The sequence below is a fragment of the Pyrus communis genome, chromosome 12 (assembly GCF_963583255.1).
Source record: "Pyrus communis chromosome 12, drPyrComm1.1, whole genome shotgun sequence".
NCBI classification, from domain to species: Eukaryota; Viridiplantae; Streptophyta; class Magnoliopsida; order Rosales; family Rosaceae; genus Pyrus; species Pyrus communis.
Genome location: NC_084814.1, coordinates 19,486,794 through 19,505,750, shown reverse-complemented (window position 1 = coordinate 19,505,750; position 18,957 = coordinate 19,486,794). Strand labels below are relative to the sequence as shown.

The window sequence follows — 18,957 nt, the reverse complement described above, 5'->3', positions numbered from 1 at the left end:
AGTGTAGCATTAACCGTAGTTTACCATTCATGCATGATGCATGATTTGACATATGTGAATTCTACCCCCTTTTTTCTTCTTTGGATAAGCACATGAATGATCAAACCATTTCCCTTTCTGATGGCTCCACCATGACATCCATGAACTATTAACATTGAGTATTTGTCACCACTCAGTATTATGGTCTGGTGGTATTTCTCTTCACTTGGAAGTGAGAGATTTTAGGTTTGAATCTCGTGGACGGTAAATTCGATATCAAATTAGGTTGCCATTGTGTGATTTTGCCGAACTCGCCCTTCTCTTAGTGTAAAAATGTCGATCTATTCAAAAAAAAAAAAAAAAAAAAAAGAAGAAAACCATCGAGTATTTGTCAAAGAAAAATAAAATTAACAATTTAATTTATTAATTTAGAAGAATAATGATAAATTTAAAAATGGAAAAGTAATGTGATAAACATCCGCAGTCATTGTTCTCAAAAGTAAACGCGTCTAGTTCAAAAAGCAATAGAGAGGATGGAATAGAGGGCGTTAAAGTTGGACCATTTCCTTTTCAGTTCAGCACCCAAAATTTTACACCAACTAGGCGAGGAGATAGGCTGGGAAAGATATATATTATATATGACTGTATCAAGCCCTAGCATTTCTCCATCTTCTCTTCTTCCTCCTCCTCCTCTTTGCTATTGTCCTCCCTCAGTGTCTACCTCTCTTGATACTGTACAGTAATTTCATTTAACGCAAAAGGAGGATCCGAACTTGGATGCAGAAGAGGAAGCAAACTGCTCAACTGCGGATCTTGATTCATATTTATATAATGAAGCAAAATAAGATAGTTAATTAATTGCCATCTAGTGAACAATATTTGTGGTGCATGTTTGCTTGATGATTTGGCACAAGAATATATATCTTTTGCAAATTTTCAACGGGTTTTAACAAGGTCATAAGGTGGATCGCAAGCATGGGAAGAGGTCCTTTCCTGGTGATGAATCAGAGAAGAAAGAGGAGGATCATCAAATGATCTTCGATCCGTTTTGCTCATCTGCTCGATCTCAACATGAGATGTCTGCCATGGTCTCAGCTCTAGCTCAAGTTCTTGGAAGCAATAACAGCCAGACCCCGGCTGTTCAAGAGCCGACGGAGCCGCCACTGATCACGCCCCAGTCCAGCGCCATGGAATTTCATGATGGTCAATCTCCTCAACAGGCTCAAGATCAAGGTTTAATATTGATCAGTCATACTATTGACCATGAGTATTATTGCTAGTACTTAAATATTCTTTATTAATTTCCAATTTTTAATTGATTTAGTTCCGGTGTGTAGAATTAAATATTCATATGACATCGATCCAGTTTCAGTTTATACGCTGTGACAGTTTTTTACCTGTAAAAGTAAGCATGAACATGAAGTTGTGTAGTGATCTTATTCTCAACAGGTGCCCTATTGAAATCCTCTATATTGTTCCGTTTCCATCTTCAAATTGTAGATGCATGTTTTTAATGAGGTTAATGTTTTTATCTGCAAAAGCAGCACGGATGCAGTAATAGCAGCTTAAATCGGGGGTTGGGTTTCTACCTATGCATTCCCGGTTCAAAACTCCTCCTCCCCTAAATTATTGTAATAGTTTCGAACTATCTCCCCTCTCCTAATAATAGTAAAAATTAAAAAAAAAAAAAAAACTGAAGTTTGCCCTCTGTATTTTGGCCCTAATGTTTTTAATGCATGTCTGCTGTAGCTCATTTGTGTAGATTGTATATATTGTTACACTCTTTTTCTCATCATAATAACAACTACTTTGCTACTTTGTTTCATAGCTACAATTGTTTTCTCTATGTAGCTATTCTACCAAATAAAGATGATTAGTTAAAGTGCACATATTTGATTTACAATTAACAATACATATCAATATGCAAATTAGTGTGTATATATAAATATATATATATGTTACCCCTTATATATGGACCCATTTTTTAATCACCATCCCCTTAGTTAGATGAATTGAGCGCTGAATATCATATCTATATATCATTTATTGTGTTTCAATATACATAAGATACTGTTTAGATCAACTTGGGAAACTACATAACATTATTAATTTGTGAAGGGAATGTGAGGAGAAGGCACTATAGAGGAGTGAGGCAGAGACCATGGGGAAAGTGGGCATCTGAGATTCGTGACCCGAAGAAGGCCGCTCGAGTGTGGCTCGGCACCTTTGAAACCGCAGAGGCCGCAGCGCTTGCTTATGATGAAGCAGCTCTCAGGTTTAAAGGAAGCAAAGCTAAGCTCAACTTTCCCGAAAGAGTTCAGGGAAGAATTACTGAATTAGGTTACCTCACTACAACTAGTACTGAACAAAACTTGCCAGCTGGGGCATCTCAAAGTATTACGGACCACCACCAGCCTCTTCCTGATCATCAATATCAACTGCAGGCATTCCCTAATAATGTTGCTACTCCTCATGATCAATATGCACCATATTTTCTGAGTGGTAACGAGTGTGTAAATTATGATGATTTACCAACTACTCTTAGTGAAAGAGAAGGATTTGCTTTCCAGACTTCAGAAACTACTTCATCATCTTTGTTACCTTTCTTACCATCTCATCAACAAGAAGATCAACAACATCCCTTAAGCTATTCTATGCCGGCGTTCGGTTCCTCTTCTTCTTCGAGTTCAAATCCTCCCCCTAGGAATAGGAACCGTCGACCTTGACAGCAGTACTTCAAGGGGACGGTACACATCCAAGTTCAAGTTCCCGGGAGATCGATCGTGGGAGAATAATGATACTATTTCCTTCATGTTTGTGGTGTATTTTTGTTTCTTGAATTAGACGCTCTTTTGTCGACAAAGTTTTAAGAAGGTGATCAAACTGTTTTGTTAATTGATGATTGCTTTTAGTTTGTTTGACGAGATTTTCAGCAGCTTACATATGTCAAATAATAGTCTAATGAAAATGAATTACTTTTGAGATTGATACATACGCGCGCGCGCATATATATATATATATATCTGGGAAGTGTTATTGGCATTCCAAAAATCTCATTCTATATTTTTCACAAATGTATTTTTCTTTCTAAAAAGAGAAAATTTGGAATGCAAAATGAAAATTTTGAAATGGAATAACAATTATATATACACACACACACACCCCTATATATATGATGATGAGATTACAGTTGAAGGCATGAATTAATTTACATCACATACTTGTAAATATGAATTTAGCCAAATTGGTATAGTGTCGACTAATTAGTGATCATCGAATTTGGCTATGTGTGACACATCGTGAGTCAGCCTAAATATATTTGATCTCATATCATATGATTTCTCACAGTCAATTGCCGCCGCCGGCCTTTATATGTGACACGTTCCAGATGCATGCTAATTATATTTCTAGAGGTCCTTGAGTAGGATTATGTTTGGGGTTTATGAAAAATTAATTTATGAACTACGAACCTCTTTTCTGCATTTGTCAAGGCTTATTACTCTCTTTTATTTTTGGGTAAAAATATCAGGAGCAATTTCATAGGAAAACTAATGAAAATGGCTTGAAAACTTTGAGTTTTAACAATAATGACAAAATAAAGAGTAAAGTGAATAGTACTAGAATGAACTTTTTAGTGTGAAAATGTAGTTTTTCGTTAAAATGAACAGTACCGGAAGCTTTTCGTTAAAGTTTCCCATTTTCATTAATAAAAGTCGGTCAAATTAAAATATTCGGACTGATCAAATAACATCAAATAACAAAGCACCAAAGTTCACAGATAATTGGTCGGTCATGCAAATATTTGAAAAGAAATTTCATTGACAAACTAGAAAGAACACAAAAAGATATGTCATAGACATGAATTACCGGTGCCATAAAGAGACCAAGATAGCGGAAACCAGAACCACGGCCAAATTTAACCATAAGATGCCATACATATACGAGGAAGGGACATCCGCTCATACATTCTCCAAGGCTCATGATTCTTTTTACACTAATTCGTACACAAAAATGGAAACAATAAACTAAACGTTGTTTTCGTTTAAAGGGGGAAGGAATTGACAAGGAAAAAGGACCGTTAATTTAATTTGAACCGCACACGTTGCATGCAATTTAAATGTGGTAAGAAAGAAACCCTGGCACCCAAAAAAGGGGTTTAAAAGTAAGGAACTCGAAGAGTATAGTGGAAAAGTAACATATACACCAATTAAAGAGTCTCTCCCTCTTTTGTCAATAATCAACTCCAATAATTAATATGTATTTGTTTATAATTCCGTACGATATCTCCCGAACCATCGAAGCCCCTTGTATATCAAGTGGGAGGGGTTAAGTTGATTAGGCTTTTCACCGTTCACCTAGAAGGAGGAAAAAACTTGATACCATCGTCCAAACTGCTACATATATCCACAAAAAAAGAAGAACACCATGTTTGCTAACAATTAAATAGAGCATTCAAAGCAAATAATTATTTTTATATTTTTGGCTTCTCAATATCATATAGTTTATATAGGTTACGTTTTTTTTTTTTTTTTTGAACAAACAATATTATCTACATTAAGGGGTGATGATTGAGTTAAGCCTTACACTGGGCTAGTAATAATGTGGTTCAAATTCACTTTTGGTGAGAATCGAACCCAAGACCTCTCACTTACATGTGAAGAGGAATACCACTATACCATAGTATTACATTAACCGTTTGACCAGTTAATTAAAAGAGTAATAGTACATTTATCATAAGTTTTATACTACGTTTGTATTATTTCTCTAATAGAGATAAGATCTGTTAATACAAATATATTCCATGTTTACTAAAGAGATGAGACAAATATGGTATAGAAAATATAGCAAGAGTGACATTTAGTGAATGAAAAAAAAGTCAAATTATTTGTAATATATCACACGTAACACTGAAGAAAGTTGAGGTTCCACCGTAAAACCAATTATCAATATGGGAAGTAGCCCAACCTCTTATAAGCCTATGCAAGGTCCCTTCTCCCATTAATGTGGGACTCATTCTCAACATGCCTCTCACGTGTGGCGAATTTTCAAGCCTAACACGTGGACAACACAACAGGGTCACATGCTTATAAGCCCATGCAAGATCCCTTCTCCCATCAATGTGAGACTCATTCTCAACACGCCCTTCACATGTGGCGAATTTTTAAGCATTACACATAGACAACACAACAGGGTCACGTGGAGCACATGTTTCAAGCCTAACACATAGATAACACAATAGGGTCACGTGGAGCACGTGTAGCCGTTAGACTTCACACGTGGGACAACTTGCTCTGATACCATGCAGAAAGTTGAGGTTCCACCATAAAACCAATTGGCAATATAGTGAATAGCCCGACCTCTTATAAGCCCATGTAAGGTCTCTCATCCTATCAATGTGGGATTCTTTCTCAACACAATTTATGTTTAATTTATACACTTAACTATATAAAAGGTATTCACCTTCAACATTTGAGAGGTATATTGTTTCAAAACTAAGAAATTCTAACTTTCAATTATCTTCATCCTCTAGCTAAGTCGTTTTCTACTCGCATCACACTGGTCACTCACTTATCTATTACTTCTTGGTTTCTACATACAATCGTGATTTTACAACTAGGTAAAATATTTTTCCTCGCAATATTTTATATATATATATATATATATATGTATTAATAAAATGGTTAAACATGTACAACAATAATATCTATCTAGAAGTTATGTTGAGGTACACTTTTTCTAATGTTGAAAGATGTTACAAAGTCAAATATCATCTTCTACTATTAAATAAAATTATATATGTAATTAAATCCCATAGAATTGAAGTGATATGCATTACATCTCATATTTTATTGAAATTTGATAAAATATTTTGACCACTTTCTTCTATTTTTTTCCTTGACCAGTTTATTCTTTCGGTGGGTACCTTGGAGCGAGTATATATTCGTTCATGCAGATAAGTAGAAGTTGCAGTTAGTTTGTACTACAGCTACCTAAAAATGCATAATCCATGGACGAACAAAACACAAAAGTAGTACTCTCTTTAACTATATATATATATGGAAGAACCGTGCATGGTAGCACTTATTTTACATAATTTTTGACACACGATTTTTTGTGGAACTTACTCCGTAATGTATTTTAATGATCTGAATCATGTATTATCTAGAACGTCGTTCATAAATCATCCTTATAGAAAATTAGATAAATCCAAAGTCATTAAAAATTTATTTGTAGTGAAGAAAATAGACGAATACGGTTCTATAAAGAAATTTTAAACCCTTAATTCAACATGTATGGTTTTAGACTTTGGTGATTTTTGATAAACATAATTTTTGAGAAAAGACCTAAAAAATTTACGATTTGATTCGTTGAAATATATTACTATGTGACCCTCACAAAAACATATGTAAAAAATGGTGGGGTAGAAAAATGATGCTTGGGATTATTCCCATATAATATGTATAAATATATATCTGCAATTATGCATGCAGTGACTTTATTATATAGTTTCCCTTGCTCAAAAGTAAAATACAAAATAGAACCATCGAAAATCGGCTGAATTGACTCAGTCCCACTCACGGCTAAATTGATTTGATCAATCCGTTAAATAATTTTTGTAGTTATGACTTAAGGTCCTACTTCGTGTGGCTCCTTTGGACGGCTTCTCTTTTACGATTCTCTGTCTCCTCCATTTGTCAATCTTTTCGGCTCTAGCTAGTCGTTTTTGAGCTCAACTATAGCTTGTTTATTTGTCCTTCTGTTATTTTGTTTTCTTTTGCTTTCTAATTTCTTAATTCTGGAAAAGTATTTTCACAAAAATTCCATGGGAGGTATGCTTCGGAAAGTTGTATATATATATATATATATATATATATATATACGCGATCATGGATTTAATTATTTCAAATTACGTGTGTGTGTATATATATATATACACGCAATCATGGATTTAATTATTTCAAATTACGTGTGTGTGTGTGTATATATATATATATATTTGAGCTTATGGAGACTCACTTCGTGAAATCACACGATTCGATACCCTAATATTCTAGTTAGAAAAGCCTAATTTAGCTGAAAAGAGTTTGAATAATTTTAAAAGAGTTTACAAATCGTTGTGTATCAACGCCAACAAAGCCATAGCAGCCCAAAAACAAGGATAATGCTTGTGTCCCCCATAGAGGGATTTATTTGTTCACCCACTTACGATTAACAAACTTTTATTATCCGAACATTATAAGTGGAACTGCTCATTCTCTTTATCATCACCTAAAGATCATATATGTGAAAGGTTATTTAATTTGGGGATCTTTAATTTTGTCATTTATACGCATAAAACAAATGGACGGTTCATCATAAGGACGCTACTCGTTACCAAAATTGTTGATTGGTTTAACACGTATGCATGACTAAATGATCTCCAAATTGAATGATTTTTTCATATATGATCTTCAAATGATGATAAAGAGAAGAGTAATGCTAGGGAGACTAAATTTGTAAACAAAATTTACAAACTAACTGATGTGTCACCAATAGAAATGAGCACATTTATCAAGTTTGAAGTAATAATCCAATCATCAACTTCCATGTCATTTAGTTTACAAAATTTTGTCTGTAAATTTAGTCTCCATATGTTCGGACAATAATGTTAATTGTAAGTGGTGGGGGGGGGGGGGGAGGAACACAATCATTATTAAAAAATTATTCGATTTGGAGATCTTTTAATCATTCATATGCATAAAACCAATGGACGGTTCATCATGAGGATGCTAAGCTAAAACTGTTGATTAGTTTAACATGTATGGATAACTAAACGATCTACAAATTGAATGAATTTTTTATTTTATTTTATTTTTTTTTGTAGATATAATCTTTAATTGATGATAAAAAGCTTGAATGGTTTCATTTATGATGTTCGGATGGTAAAGGCTCGTTAATCGTAAATGTGAGAACAAGCAAGTTCTCCATAGAGGGACATGATCATTGTCCAAAAGGTAAATAAATAGACACGGTAATATTTATTGTTATGTATCAATTTACATAAATGAAACAACCAAGATACTTTGCTCAGGGAGCATATTCAAATGACTTTTAATGAGCATTTTGCATTTCTTATTAGCCTGAAAGCTCTCAAATGAGCAATTTTTATGGGATGCAAATATTCATCTTGACGGGTACATGTAAATTTATATCTATATTTGCATCTTTAGAAGGTGGGCCCTGCAAGTTGAAGAGAAAATAAGAAGGCAATTACGTAAACCAAGAGCAAAAATGAATGAGATACAAATTTACATCTCCCATGTTGGAGTTAAACAAGTACGCCAAATTTATAACGAAGCAAGTTTCCACGCCAGGTTGGAAGGTTTCCGAGTTCCAGCTAACACTGTTACTTTCAAGAAAAAAAAAAAGATTTACATGAAATAGAAACACCAAATAGCAAACAGATTCATCTTGTGACGCTAGGCTGGAAGGGTGTTTGAGTTCGAGGTCGAGCTGATCCTGTCGATGTCATCACTAATAAGGAGCAAACTTTGAGCTCATGAGGATCGTAGATATATTATTGGTTACACGAGAGAGGATCATAATACTCTTTGATCTCTTTCGTGTAGGCTAAAGCAAATTACTTCTCTTTCTGGTCAAGTTTAGAATATGTCAATTTAAGAACATTAATTATTGATAGCTAGAACCAATATCTCATGAAAAATCAAATTTTTGTTGAAGTTGAGAATATCCACAAATAATAAACTTACTCGCTAGAATTGAGGGTTTGACAAAAATGGAAAACGACAAACATTATTTAAAGCAAGAAAAAAAAAACTAAAATGCTTTAAATATTGTCATGGATTATGAATTGTACTCGGGGTGCAACATGATTGTATGTGTTAGGGCTGCTTTGATATCGTTGTGCTTTTAAAACAAAATTTTTATGTTGTATTGTGAGAATGATTAATTGTGTTAGGGCTTGTTTAGTAGTTGCATCAAAAGATAGAATTAGTAAACACGAGAAGTCAGAAAGCATAAAAACTTTAAAGGCACATGTATGTCCTTAATATTATTTATATTTCAAAGAAAAGCATTCCAAAACCGATTACTTCAGAAAGAAAAAAACTGACTTGGTAATTAAAAAGGATTTCAATCCTAAGGCCATTCATTTAGCCTGAAATCTCTCAAAATCCATTTCCAATAAAAGAGCTAAATCCTAGTCAACATCGGATTAAATCCTTTATCACTGAGCCAAATGACCATCACGCTTGCCAAACATAGCAAGCCCAATAACCTAGGGCTACATGTTTTGTGGGCTCCACTTGCTTTTATTATTGTCTCTCTTTTCGCATTTTGATTATCCTTCTCTTCTCTCTCTCTCTCTCTCTCTCTCTCTCTCATCTAAGGACGAGCAAGGAAGGGTTAGACAACGTAATTTGGTGGTAGTGTTTGGTGTCATTGTAGTGTTGAGTTGGGTGAGATTTGGTGGTGTTTGATTGTGTGAGATCTGGTGGTGGTAATGTTGGCATTTGATTATGTGAGATCTGATGGTGGTAGTGGTGTGAGGTAGAAATGATAAAAATATAGTTCATGTTGCATAATTAAATAATAATATATTAGATGGCTAAAATGTAACCCCAAACTACATTTGGCCCTCATGACTGAAAATGGCCTAAAAGATCAATTAAAGTCAGCCAAGTTGCTAGGTGAGCGTTTTTTTTCTTTTCTTAAGTTAAGCTTAATTTTAAAGTTCTTTTTATTATTTTTTATTTTTATTATATATATATATATATATAGTCACTTAGTACTACGGTCTAGTGATATTTCCTCTTCACTTGTAAGTGAGAGGTCTTAGGTTCGATTCTCGCCAAAAACTAATTTGAACCACATTATTGCTAGTCCATTGTAAGACTAAGCCCACCTCTCTCCCCCTCAGTGTAGATAATATTGTTTGTAAAAAAAAACATTTATATAAAACTTATAATCATCATGATATATTTCTAATTAGTATAATTTCAGTTTTAATTCCAACAAATAAACATGTTGAAAAAGACGGTACGTAACTCTTGTTTGATTGTAATCCAAACTCGGAGTTGTTAAGCAAACTAAGCTTAGTACTTTAAACTCATGTCCTTCCCATCCCATATATATGTTGTTTAGATTAGGATTAAGATTATTACAATTGAATGACTAGCATAGTGGTGTAAGATGGAATAGTGTTTTCGATTTTGAAAGTAAAACTTTCGAATTTGGAAACCAAAATTTCCAAAATTTCAAATTCAATATTTTCTGAAAAATTGGAATGAAAATTGAAATGCATTTCCATCTGCCCCGCGCGTTTTGTGGGTGAAGCTTCTGCCTTCCTCACATTTGCTCTATATCCACCTCTAACTAGTAGGCCTTTACTGTTAGAAACTGGAATTTTCCTCTACACTCTATATTTCTAACCCCCTGAAATTAACTGATTTAGGGGAGGAGAACAGCTTCATTACTAGTGGTATCTTCACGGGCATTGGAATATATTCAAAGTGTTTCGAACTGATTCTGACCAAAAAAAAAAAAATCGAAGTATTCTGACTTTTTAAAGTTATATACTCAAAATATGCGTTTTGTAATCCAATTTTATATTTTATTGTTAGTTTTGGATACCTTTTGTTCATTGTTTTTCTATTAAACATAAGTAAAAATGTGGGACCCACAATTCACACATTATCATTTAACCGATTGGCTAGCAAATGTATGACATTTCCAAATTATGTTCCGAAATTTTCAAGATTACTCGGATTCTGAAAAATTCTGAACTTGAGATTGTGATCCTATCCAATCCGTTCCAATTTCAAAATTTTGAAACCGAAATTGAAAACTTTGTTTCCAATCCGATCCATACGAAATCAGACCTAAACTAGCATCGCATTTGAGTAAGGGTTTGACTTCCAACGTCCAACTTGACAAATTTGCATATATTTGTATAGGAATGCGGTGTAAAGGAATAAAGAACAATAAATATTGAACTCAACTAAATTCAAATATACATATACAAGGAATCATTAATGTTGGAGGACTAATGGATTCTTCAAACGTTCACACCACGATAACGAAATATGTATAAAGTCTAGATGTTTCTGTAGCAAACCCTATCTCCCACCTATCTTCCTCCTCCTCTCATTGTTCTCCTCTCATCTCGTTCTTTTCTTTCCTTAATCTACTGTCTACTTTTAATGTACGCCGTAAAGCTAGAACGAATTTGAATCAGTTGTTGGTGTCCCTCTCGATTCTGACTCATATATATATAACGTCAAAATATTAATATCTAGATTCACAAAGTGGATCGAAAACATGGGAAGAGGCCACTGGCTTCGATTGAATCGGAGGAGAAAGAGGAGGATCAAATCTTTCCTGTTTACTCGACTCGATCTCAGCAAGACACTTCTGCCATGGTTTCAGCTCTAGCTCAGGTGATCGGAAAAAATATTGACCAAACTAATAACCCACTTGACCAAGTGCAAGGAATAAATCCATTAATCACCTCACAGTCCAGCCCTACAGAGACTCAATCTCAACCGGTACTACTTCGAGATCCAGGTATTATATTTTATATATTATCAACAATGAATTAATCTTCTTTTTGGTTCTCTGTGAAAAAAATAACTTTTTGGTATATTTCCAGCAGAACTACTTGATCTCCCTCATAAGGGATTTAGGGAGCTTCTGTATAACTAATCATATGGTTTTCTTCCACCTTTTAGTTATGTGGATTGTGGCGTCCCTATTTTGTCCTACTGCTCACTCTTTATTTCTGGCATTGAGATTGGATGAAGAGGTTGTGCAGAAATCATTATCTTTATATAGTTATAGATTATCACTCTAGCATTCCTTTCTCTAGTATAATACTTCAACTTATTTATTCATTTTTTCCTGATTTGAACTTTATACATATATTAGAAGAGATAAATACCCAAGTGGTGCTGTTGACCCTAAAAACTACCAAGCCTACGTGACGCGCATGCCGAGTAATTAATGAGCTAACTACGTCATTAGGTTGTTTGCGGGGCGTGCCAACTCGTCGGCCGAGTTTGGCCGGAGAGTAAAATATGTTGATATGGCGTTGGGCGCACTGATGACTTCTTGATCTTGTGACTGTGGCCGAGAAAGGAACACGTCTCGGCCTTTGGCTTCTAGAGCATGAAGACAAGGCTGCTAGTTTTGCGAAGTTCAATTTCAAATTCGGCTTTCAATGTGCCAAATGTAGTAACCTGGTAACACCTCACTTCCCTGAGAAGGCTGGTGAGATGACCTCTACCAACAAGGACTCGGAAATCCTTGTTGATCGAGACTTGGATAAATAACCAATTGGTCTCGAAGCAGTGCTCTCTATCCAAACTGAAGGTGCTCCTTGGTCGGTTGATTCTACGGCTCCAGTGCTGTCTGTCCAAACTGAAGATGTCACCGGTTGCCTTCACAGTGCTATTTATCCAAACTGAAGATGTGTTGGCGAGAAGAAAGAGGGAGAGGAAAAAATCTCAGGGTTGTTGAGAAGCTTTGCATGGGGCAATTTTTGTGTTGATTTGTAAGGGTCTTGAATGATGCACTCCCCTTTCTATTTATAACAGCGAACCCCCTTTTGGCCGAACTAAAGATTCATTTGGATTAGAACTCCTCAACCTAATATGATCAGGTTTCTGCCAATCCTAACCCCTATAGGACTTTGAACCAAGCTTCTTAACGAACCAGATTCATCCCCTAATTCTAAGCATCCTCAGCTTTAAGACTCCTTATTGCACTAGGGTTCGACTACCTCACCCTTATCTAAACCAATCCTCTCCGTGATAGGTTTCGGCCAACCTTGACTGGACGGCTCATGACAAGATTCTAGATAAATGTTACTGGACTGAGAACGACTCTAAGCTCAGCCCAAAATATTATTTTGAGCCCAAACAGGTGCATATTAGAATTTTGTGATAATCATCTTCATCGTCAATTTTTTTTCATAAACCTGTCTTAATTAGTAAAGTACAAGTTCTGAGCTAATGTTAGAGGGATCATATTTTCAAACAAAAAGTGAAATGTCATAATGTGTCAAATAACAATTGAGCACCACGGATAGGAATTGAATCTAAGAAGGAGTGAGTATTGACTATGTTCAACTAGCACGATCCTTCTAGCATTACTCAAACTTAAGTACCGTCTCCGCTTATGTATGAAATGAATCTTCTTCAGGTTTGATATTTTTGAGAAATTAATATATATGTTTGTGTGAAGGAAATCTGAGGAGACAACATTACAGAGGAGTGAGGCGGAGACCATGGGGAAAGTGGGCTGCTGAGATTCGTGACCCGGTGAAGGCAGCCCGAGTGTGGCTGGGCACTTTTGACACAGCTGAGGCTGCAGCACTAGCTTATGATAAAGCAGCACTCAAGTTCAAAGGAAACAAAGCTAAGCTAAACTTCCCCGAGAGAGTTCAAGGGAGCTCTGAGTCAGGTTGCCTCACATTAATAACTACTGATCAACATGACAGCTTGAACATTAATCCTCCTCATCCTAATATTACTCGACCAACTTCTTCCAGTGCTTTCGATTGTACACAATATAATAATGTCACATCCTCTACATCCTTGTTGTCGTCGTCCTCCATGCCATCTCAAGTAGCGGCAGAGCTCCCAAGCTTTTCGATGCAGTTCGGTTCTTCTTTTTCAAGTTCAAGTTCGGGCCCTCCTCATAAGTGTAGGAAAGACTTTGACAGCAGTCACTCAAGATGATAAGAGTGAATTAATAGCTATGGGAACGGTAGGAGATCAGATTGAACGATCGATTAAGGAGAGTAAAAGCCTCATATAATTTTGATGCATATATGTGTTTTTCTTTCCCTTTTTTGGTTCTGTTTAATTTCTGCTCGTCTAAAACAACTTCTTTCTTATATCAAATTAAGTTCACTTCAGTTTGTATTTGATGACAACTAATTTGACAAGAAGCTAGATAAATTTTTCATGCATGTGTGCGCCACCCTGCGTATGATATATATTGCGAAGTTATTTTCGTATATCCCTTTTTACATGCACACATCTGGACATAGTGTGCAGAATGAGAAAAAATGTATATTTCGAGCATCATTGGAGCTTTCCACTCCTTCCCTAGATGTTATCAAGACGGAATAATGAAGTTAATTTGAGCCGTTATCAAGACGGAATAATGAAGCATGCAAATTTTGGTGAAAGAGAAAATTCCACGATGTAAGAGAATGATTTTAATTAACCCAGGAAGCTTGCTAACTTAACTAAGATAGAGTGAGGGTTTGTATACACACCTGGCGTAGAACATAATATGATAAACATTACATAGCCCATATTAGGGCAAAATTTAGAGAGCTGAACCTTGACAGATACGTTCATGGTTTTATATCCCCTATATTATATATATAGATCTATCACCTATGTATGTACATGGTAACTTTTGAGTTTATATATATATATATATATATATGTTATTGATTACTTAAAACCTAGACAGATCTTGATCAGTATACGCAAGAGAGTGAAATCGTGTGGACTAAATGGGGTGGTCATCGAATTCGGCAGTGAGTGACAGAGGCTTGGAGTTTAAACACGACAGATAAGTCCGAAAATTGCGGTTGTTTTGGCATCGATTTGAAATGTGTGGTTACTGATAATAAGGGTCTTACACATTTGTCACTACCGATTTAGAGTAATATTATTTCGGTACATAAAGTTGACACATTTGTTGTTATAATATTCTCCAGTACAGGTGAATCTTGCATCAAATTATATGGCTTACTACTTTATTAGGAGAGATTATATTTACACACCCCAAATTATTTCTTCCACACCTTTTTACTTTTTTCATATTTTCTACACACCACTAGCAGTTCATAGAAAAATATTAAAAAATTAAAAGGGTGTAGGAGAAGTAATTTGGAGTGTGTGAATATAATCTCCGAACAAGGTGTGTGATTAACAAGTGTGTTAGTTTTATATTTTCAAGTAAAAAATAAGTATGTTATTAAATTTAGGATAATGGACGATGCAATGCAATTACGTTAATCATCATTGTTAAGACTTTCAGTTCCTATATCATATTAATAGAACTACTCTACGAAGGTCCTCACTTTAAGGACTTAATTACAAGGTCCTTGTTCATATGAGCCATCAAATTAATCTTATAGTAGATTAAGCTATTAACTTAAATAAAAGATTATTAGAGTTTTATGCAATTGGATTTGCTGAGTTTAGATATTTCATGAGGAGACTAGGTTTTGCAGATGGAAGAGATTCGACATGACGTGAAACCTTCTTCTCTTCGTGTGTATTTTGTTTATTTGTTCTATCAATTATTATTTTGTCTCTGAATAACAAAAATTATTTAATCTGAGGCTCATATGAAAAAGTACCTAATAGGTTCTTAAAATGAAAACATTAAGAGAGTTGCTGTGTCATCTCTACTAATTAATGAAGCCCTTTTTGTCAACCAAAAGATGATGAAAAGACAAATTAGTCTTCTATCATACAAAAAAATTGATGGGCAATAATGTAATCTCACAGGCCTAAATTTTACTATTTTTTATTGAAGCCTCACTTACAAGTGATGTTAAAATATCTCTAATATTAAAAAAAAAAAAAAAAACCTCTCACTCCCCCATGTTCTCTCTCTCCCTCTCTCAAGTGTATAGGCAAATGCTAGTATTAAATAGAGGCATTAAGATATAGGTCCAAAAAATTGACATACTATTGGCTTTAGTCCAATTTTTTGAAATTTCTGATTTAGGTCCACTTAAGTATTTTTTAAACCTATTTTACCCTTTGTTTTCAAATTTTGAATATTTAAACATCTGCAATCTACTAAACATTTAAAAAACGTTTCAATTCTTTACCTTTTAATAAAATAAAATATTTTTATCATAGATTAAGTTGCAAAAATATACAACCTAATTAAAAGGTACTAATACATAAATGTACATATACCTATAAGTAAGATATCAAACAAATAAAATATATCTAATCAATAGGTAGATAAACGAATTGAAAGGTATAAATACACAATTTACCTACCTATAAGCAAGATAAATTACTATGTAATATAGGAAAACATATAGAAGCAATTTGTGATAGAGATAGATAATAAAAATAGAAAAATATAATCAGCCTATACTAGAGGTAGGTTATATAACAAGACCTTGTGATACAGGTAGATTAATATTGGCCATGAAATTTTGAGTAAAAATACAACTCAAATGAAGATCCAACTTTGACCACGAAACTAATTTGAACATGACAAGCAATTTGATAAAAGAAGCCAACCAACCTCCATTCTTTGATCAAACAAAATCAAATTTCTTATATAGTGGAAGCCTAATAAGAGAAGAGGAAAACTGAACAATGATAAAGAAGAAGAAGATTCACAAGGCAAATGATAAATCCTAACTAAGAAAAAGGTTTTAGATAACAAACTAAAAAGAAAGAATAGATAAATGAAGAAGAAATGAAGAGGCGTATCCTCACTTGGAGATATATAGGAAGTAATTTTATTCCAACAATTATCCTATCATTAAGGGAATTTTATTCTTTAAACCTCAAATAGGTAAAACTTATCACAAATACTAATCCTAAAATCAAGGGATAATATTGATTACTTATAAGTAATTTTAGGGGTAAATTGGTATGAAAATGAAAACAAAATGACATGGAATATAATTGGACTCATCTCAAAAATGACTCATAAAATTGAATTCATATCAAATTTTCCCTATTAAATATTATTTAAAGTCCATGGTGCCATATCCAAATTAATGGATCTATTCAAAAGTCAAAAGTATAGTTTTATATCATCTTTGTGTTTCACTAATATTTTTCTCAATTTTCTTTTTTGGTCAGTGTTCAACTTGGACAGATGGATTCATATCTTAGGCAAGAACCGCCATTACCGAATACCTCCAATAATGGTATATGCCATGTCCAAAACATCATCTATAAAAAATTCCTAATTAAATATTGGGTGTGCATTAATATTCCTTGCACATTGATTTCAAACTTGGAGCAAAGTCTTACTAGATATGACCCATCTTATTAAGAATTTCAGTCAAAAAATTATATGAGTGAAACGTACGTAATCTTCTTTTAAAAAATAAACAGGAACTGCATTGATGCTGTTTTTTAAATATGCGTTTGTTACATGTTTAATTTTTACGAAAATTCTCATAGAATTAACTTCAAGGTTCGTTACTCCACATTTTATCAAATTCAAATATTAAGAATTAGAACTCCAAATTATACTTCTAACAAATGTCAAGCATATGAATAGTTTTGCATTTAAAAAATATAAACGCAAGTTGTACTGAAACAAAAAACAAAAGAAAAGAGGACAAAAACAGTAAATTTTCCACTCCTCGTATGAGCGGTGAGATGACTGGTAAGTGGGCCGCAATTTTGTTTGGGGCCGAAAGCAAAAGATATCGGCTGGCGTTGACTTCAGTTCCAGTCTCCACGCCAATTTGCCAAATATGGATCAACTGTTTGACTTCTTGGTCTACTGGTTCTGTCTGTGTTAATTTCATAGCCGACTCAACTTGTTTTGTCGGCTCCAAACTTCAAACCTTTCGGCTTTCACATTTACTTTTTCTTTCATTTCACTAGTGTAAAATGTAAAGAAATGATTTCTGCAACCTTCGTTTCTCTTCTTGCACATTTTTGTTGAATTTTAGCTTTAAAATTTAATTAATTAAAAAAAAAAAAAAGATTTTACACACCCTTTTGAGTGATTCAACAAATAAAAAACGAAAGGATTGTAACTACGAAGGAGCGTGTATGAGATAAAAATAAATGTCTTATGTTTGCCCATGAAGGGTAATAAAAAAAGAAGGAAGATGAGTTCTCATTTCTTTTATCACTTACGAGCCGTATTAGATAAAAAACTTGCACTCGATTTTGAATGAGAGAAAGAAGTGAAGAATCATCTTTTCGACTCTGACTCTTAACTGTTTGGGGATGTTATGACCAGGCTGCTCAGTACACATATTTATATTTCTCATATTTTAACAAAAAATAAGGTAGTGTCACTAATGGGGTGGGCCGGTATCAGACTTGGTATTAAGCTGGGTCAGATTCAGTGCTACTTCAAGTTGGTGTCGGACCGGACCGGATTTTGGGCCACAATAACTACTTGTTTACTCTTCTTTTCTCTTCCACTATGCTAATTGTTCCACATAAACAGTTGAGAACATACAAAATGTCATTGCTTCAGTGGAGTTTTTCATAACGTAATACACTAATTGGAAGAGTTAGGAATATGTAAACTTCGTATACTCGAACGAAAACAATCGGGGCATGTAAAAATCATGAAACAAAGGATTCTGATGATATTGAAACATTATATTTAGGTGGTGTAACCACAGAGGCTTAATAACATATACAACAGGAATACAACAGTATGACTTAGAACAAGACCAAAATAAGTAGAGGAACATTTTTTGTTTTTTCATCATTGTTTTCCTTGTCCTCCTTAGAGCTTTAGGACAGAATGCTAGAATAGGCTTTTTGCAGGCGGGTGCTGGCTTCATCCATGTCCACCGACCATCGTTTTCCTCATAACATTGAACAGTATAGTTTAGATAATCTCATACAACATCAGAGCATAATGACTAACTGTAAACATTTAGTGACTACACACTATTCAGGGGCATTGTGTCCCCCGAACGCAGTCGAACAAAATATTCAAAATCCAGTTAATTATTAAACCTCGTCCATGGTGCAGGCTCATTGTCACATTTAACAAAAAGGTACCGGCAGACTGAAACCCATAGGTGAACAAAAACATTTTTGTTGGAAGCTAAATAGCTTCTGGAGTCGAGGGATCGAAGGCAGCAAGGAGCTCTTGAGCATGGCTGTTGTCTGCATCGAAGAAGAAAGAAGAAATGAATGGTTTTTAGTCCCAACGGCTAGTTTTTCAGTTTAAATGTATGTGTGAGTGTGTGAGTGACAAGTGTACACT

At 34.4% G+C, this 18,957-nt stretch overlaps 2 protein-coding genes across 2 annotated transcripts; both read left to right on the top strand.

Moving 5' to 3' along the window:
- Positions 1–518: 518 nt before the first annotated feature.
- Positions 519–2,978, top strand: LOC137711593 (ethylene-responsive transcription factor ERF113-like). Its single transcript, XM_068450849.1, has 2 exons — positions 519–1,212; positions 2,098–2,978. Exons 1-2 carry the CDS (start codon positions 1,011–1,013, stop codon positions 2,703–2,705), a joined length of 810 nt encoding a protein of 269 aa, XP_068306950.1. The 5' UTR covers positions 519–1,010; the 3' UTR covers positions 2,706–2,978.
- An 8,302-nt stretch (positions 2,979–11,280) lies between these two features.
- Positions 11,281–13,836, top strand: LOC137709804 (ethylene-responsive transcription factor ERF114-like). The gene is made up of 2 exons (XM_068448788.1): positions 11,281–11,544; positions 13,222–13,836. The coding sequence occupies exons 1-2, from the start codon at positions 11,397–11,399 to the stop codon at positions 13,716–13,718; spliced, it is 645 nt and encodes a 214-aa protein (XP_068304889.1). The 5' UTR covers positions 11,281–11,396; the 3' UTR covers positions 13,719–13,836.
- The last annotated feature ends 5,121 nt before the right edge of the window (positions 13,837–18,957 follow it).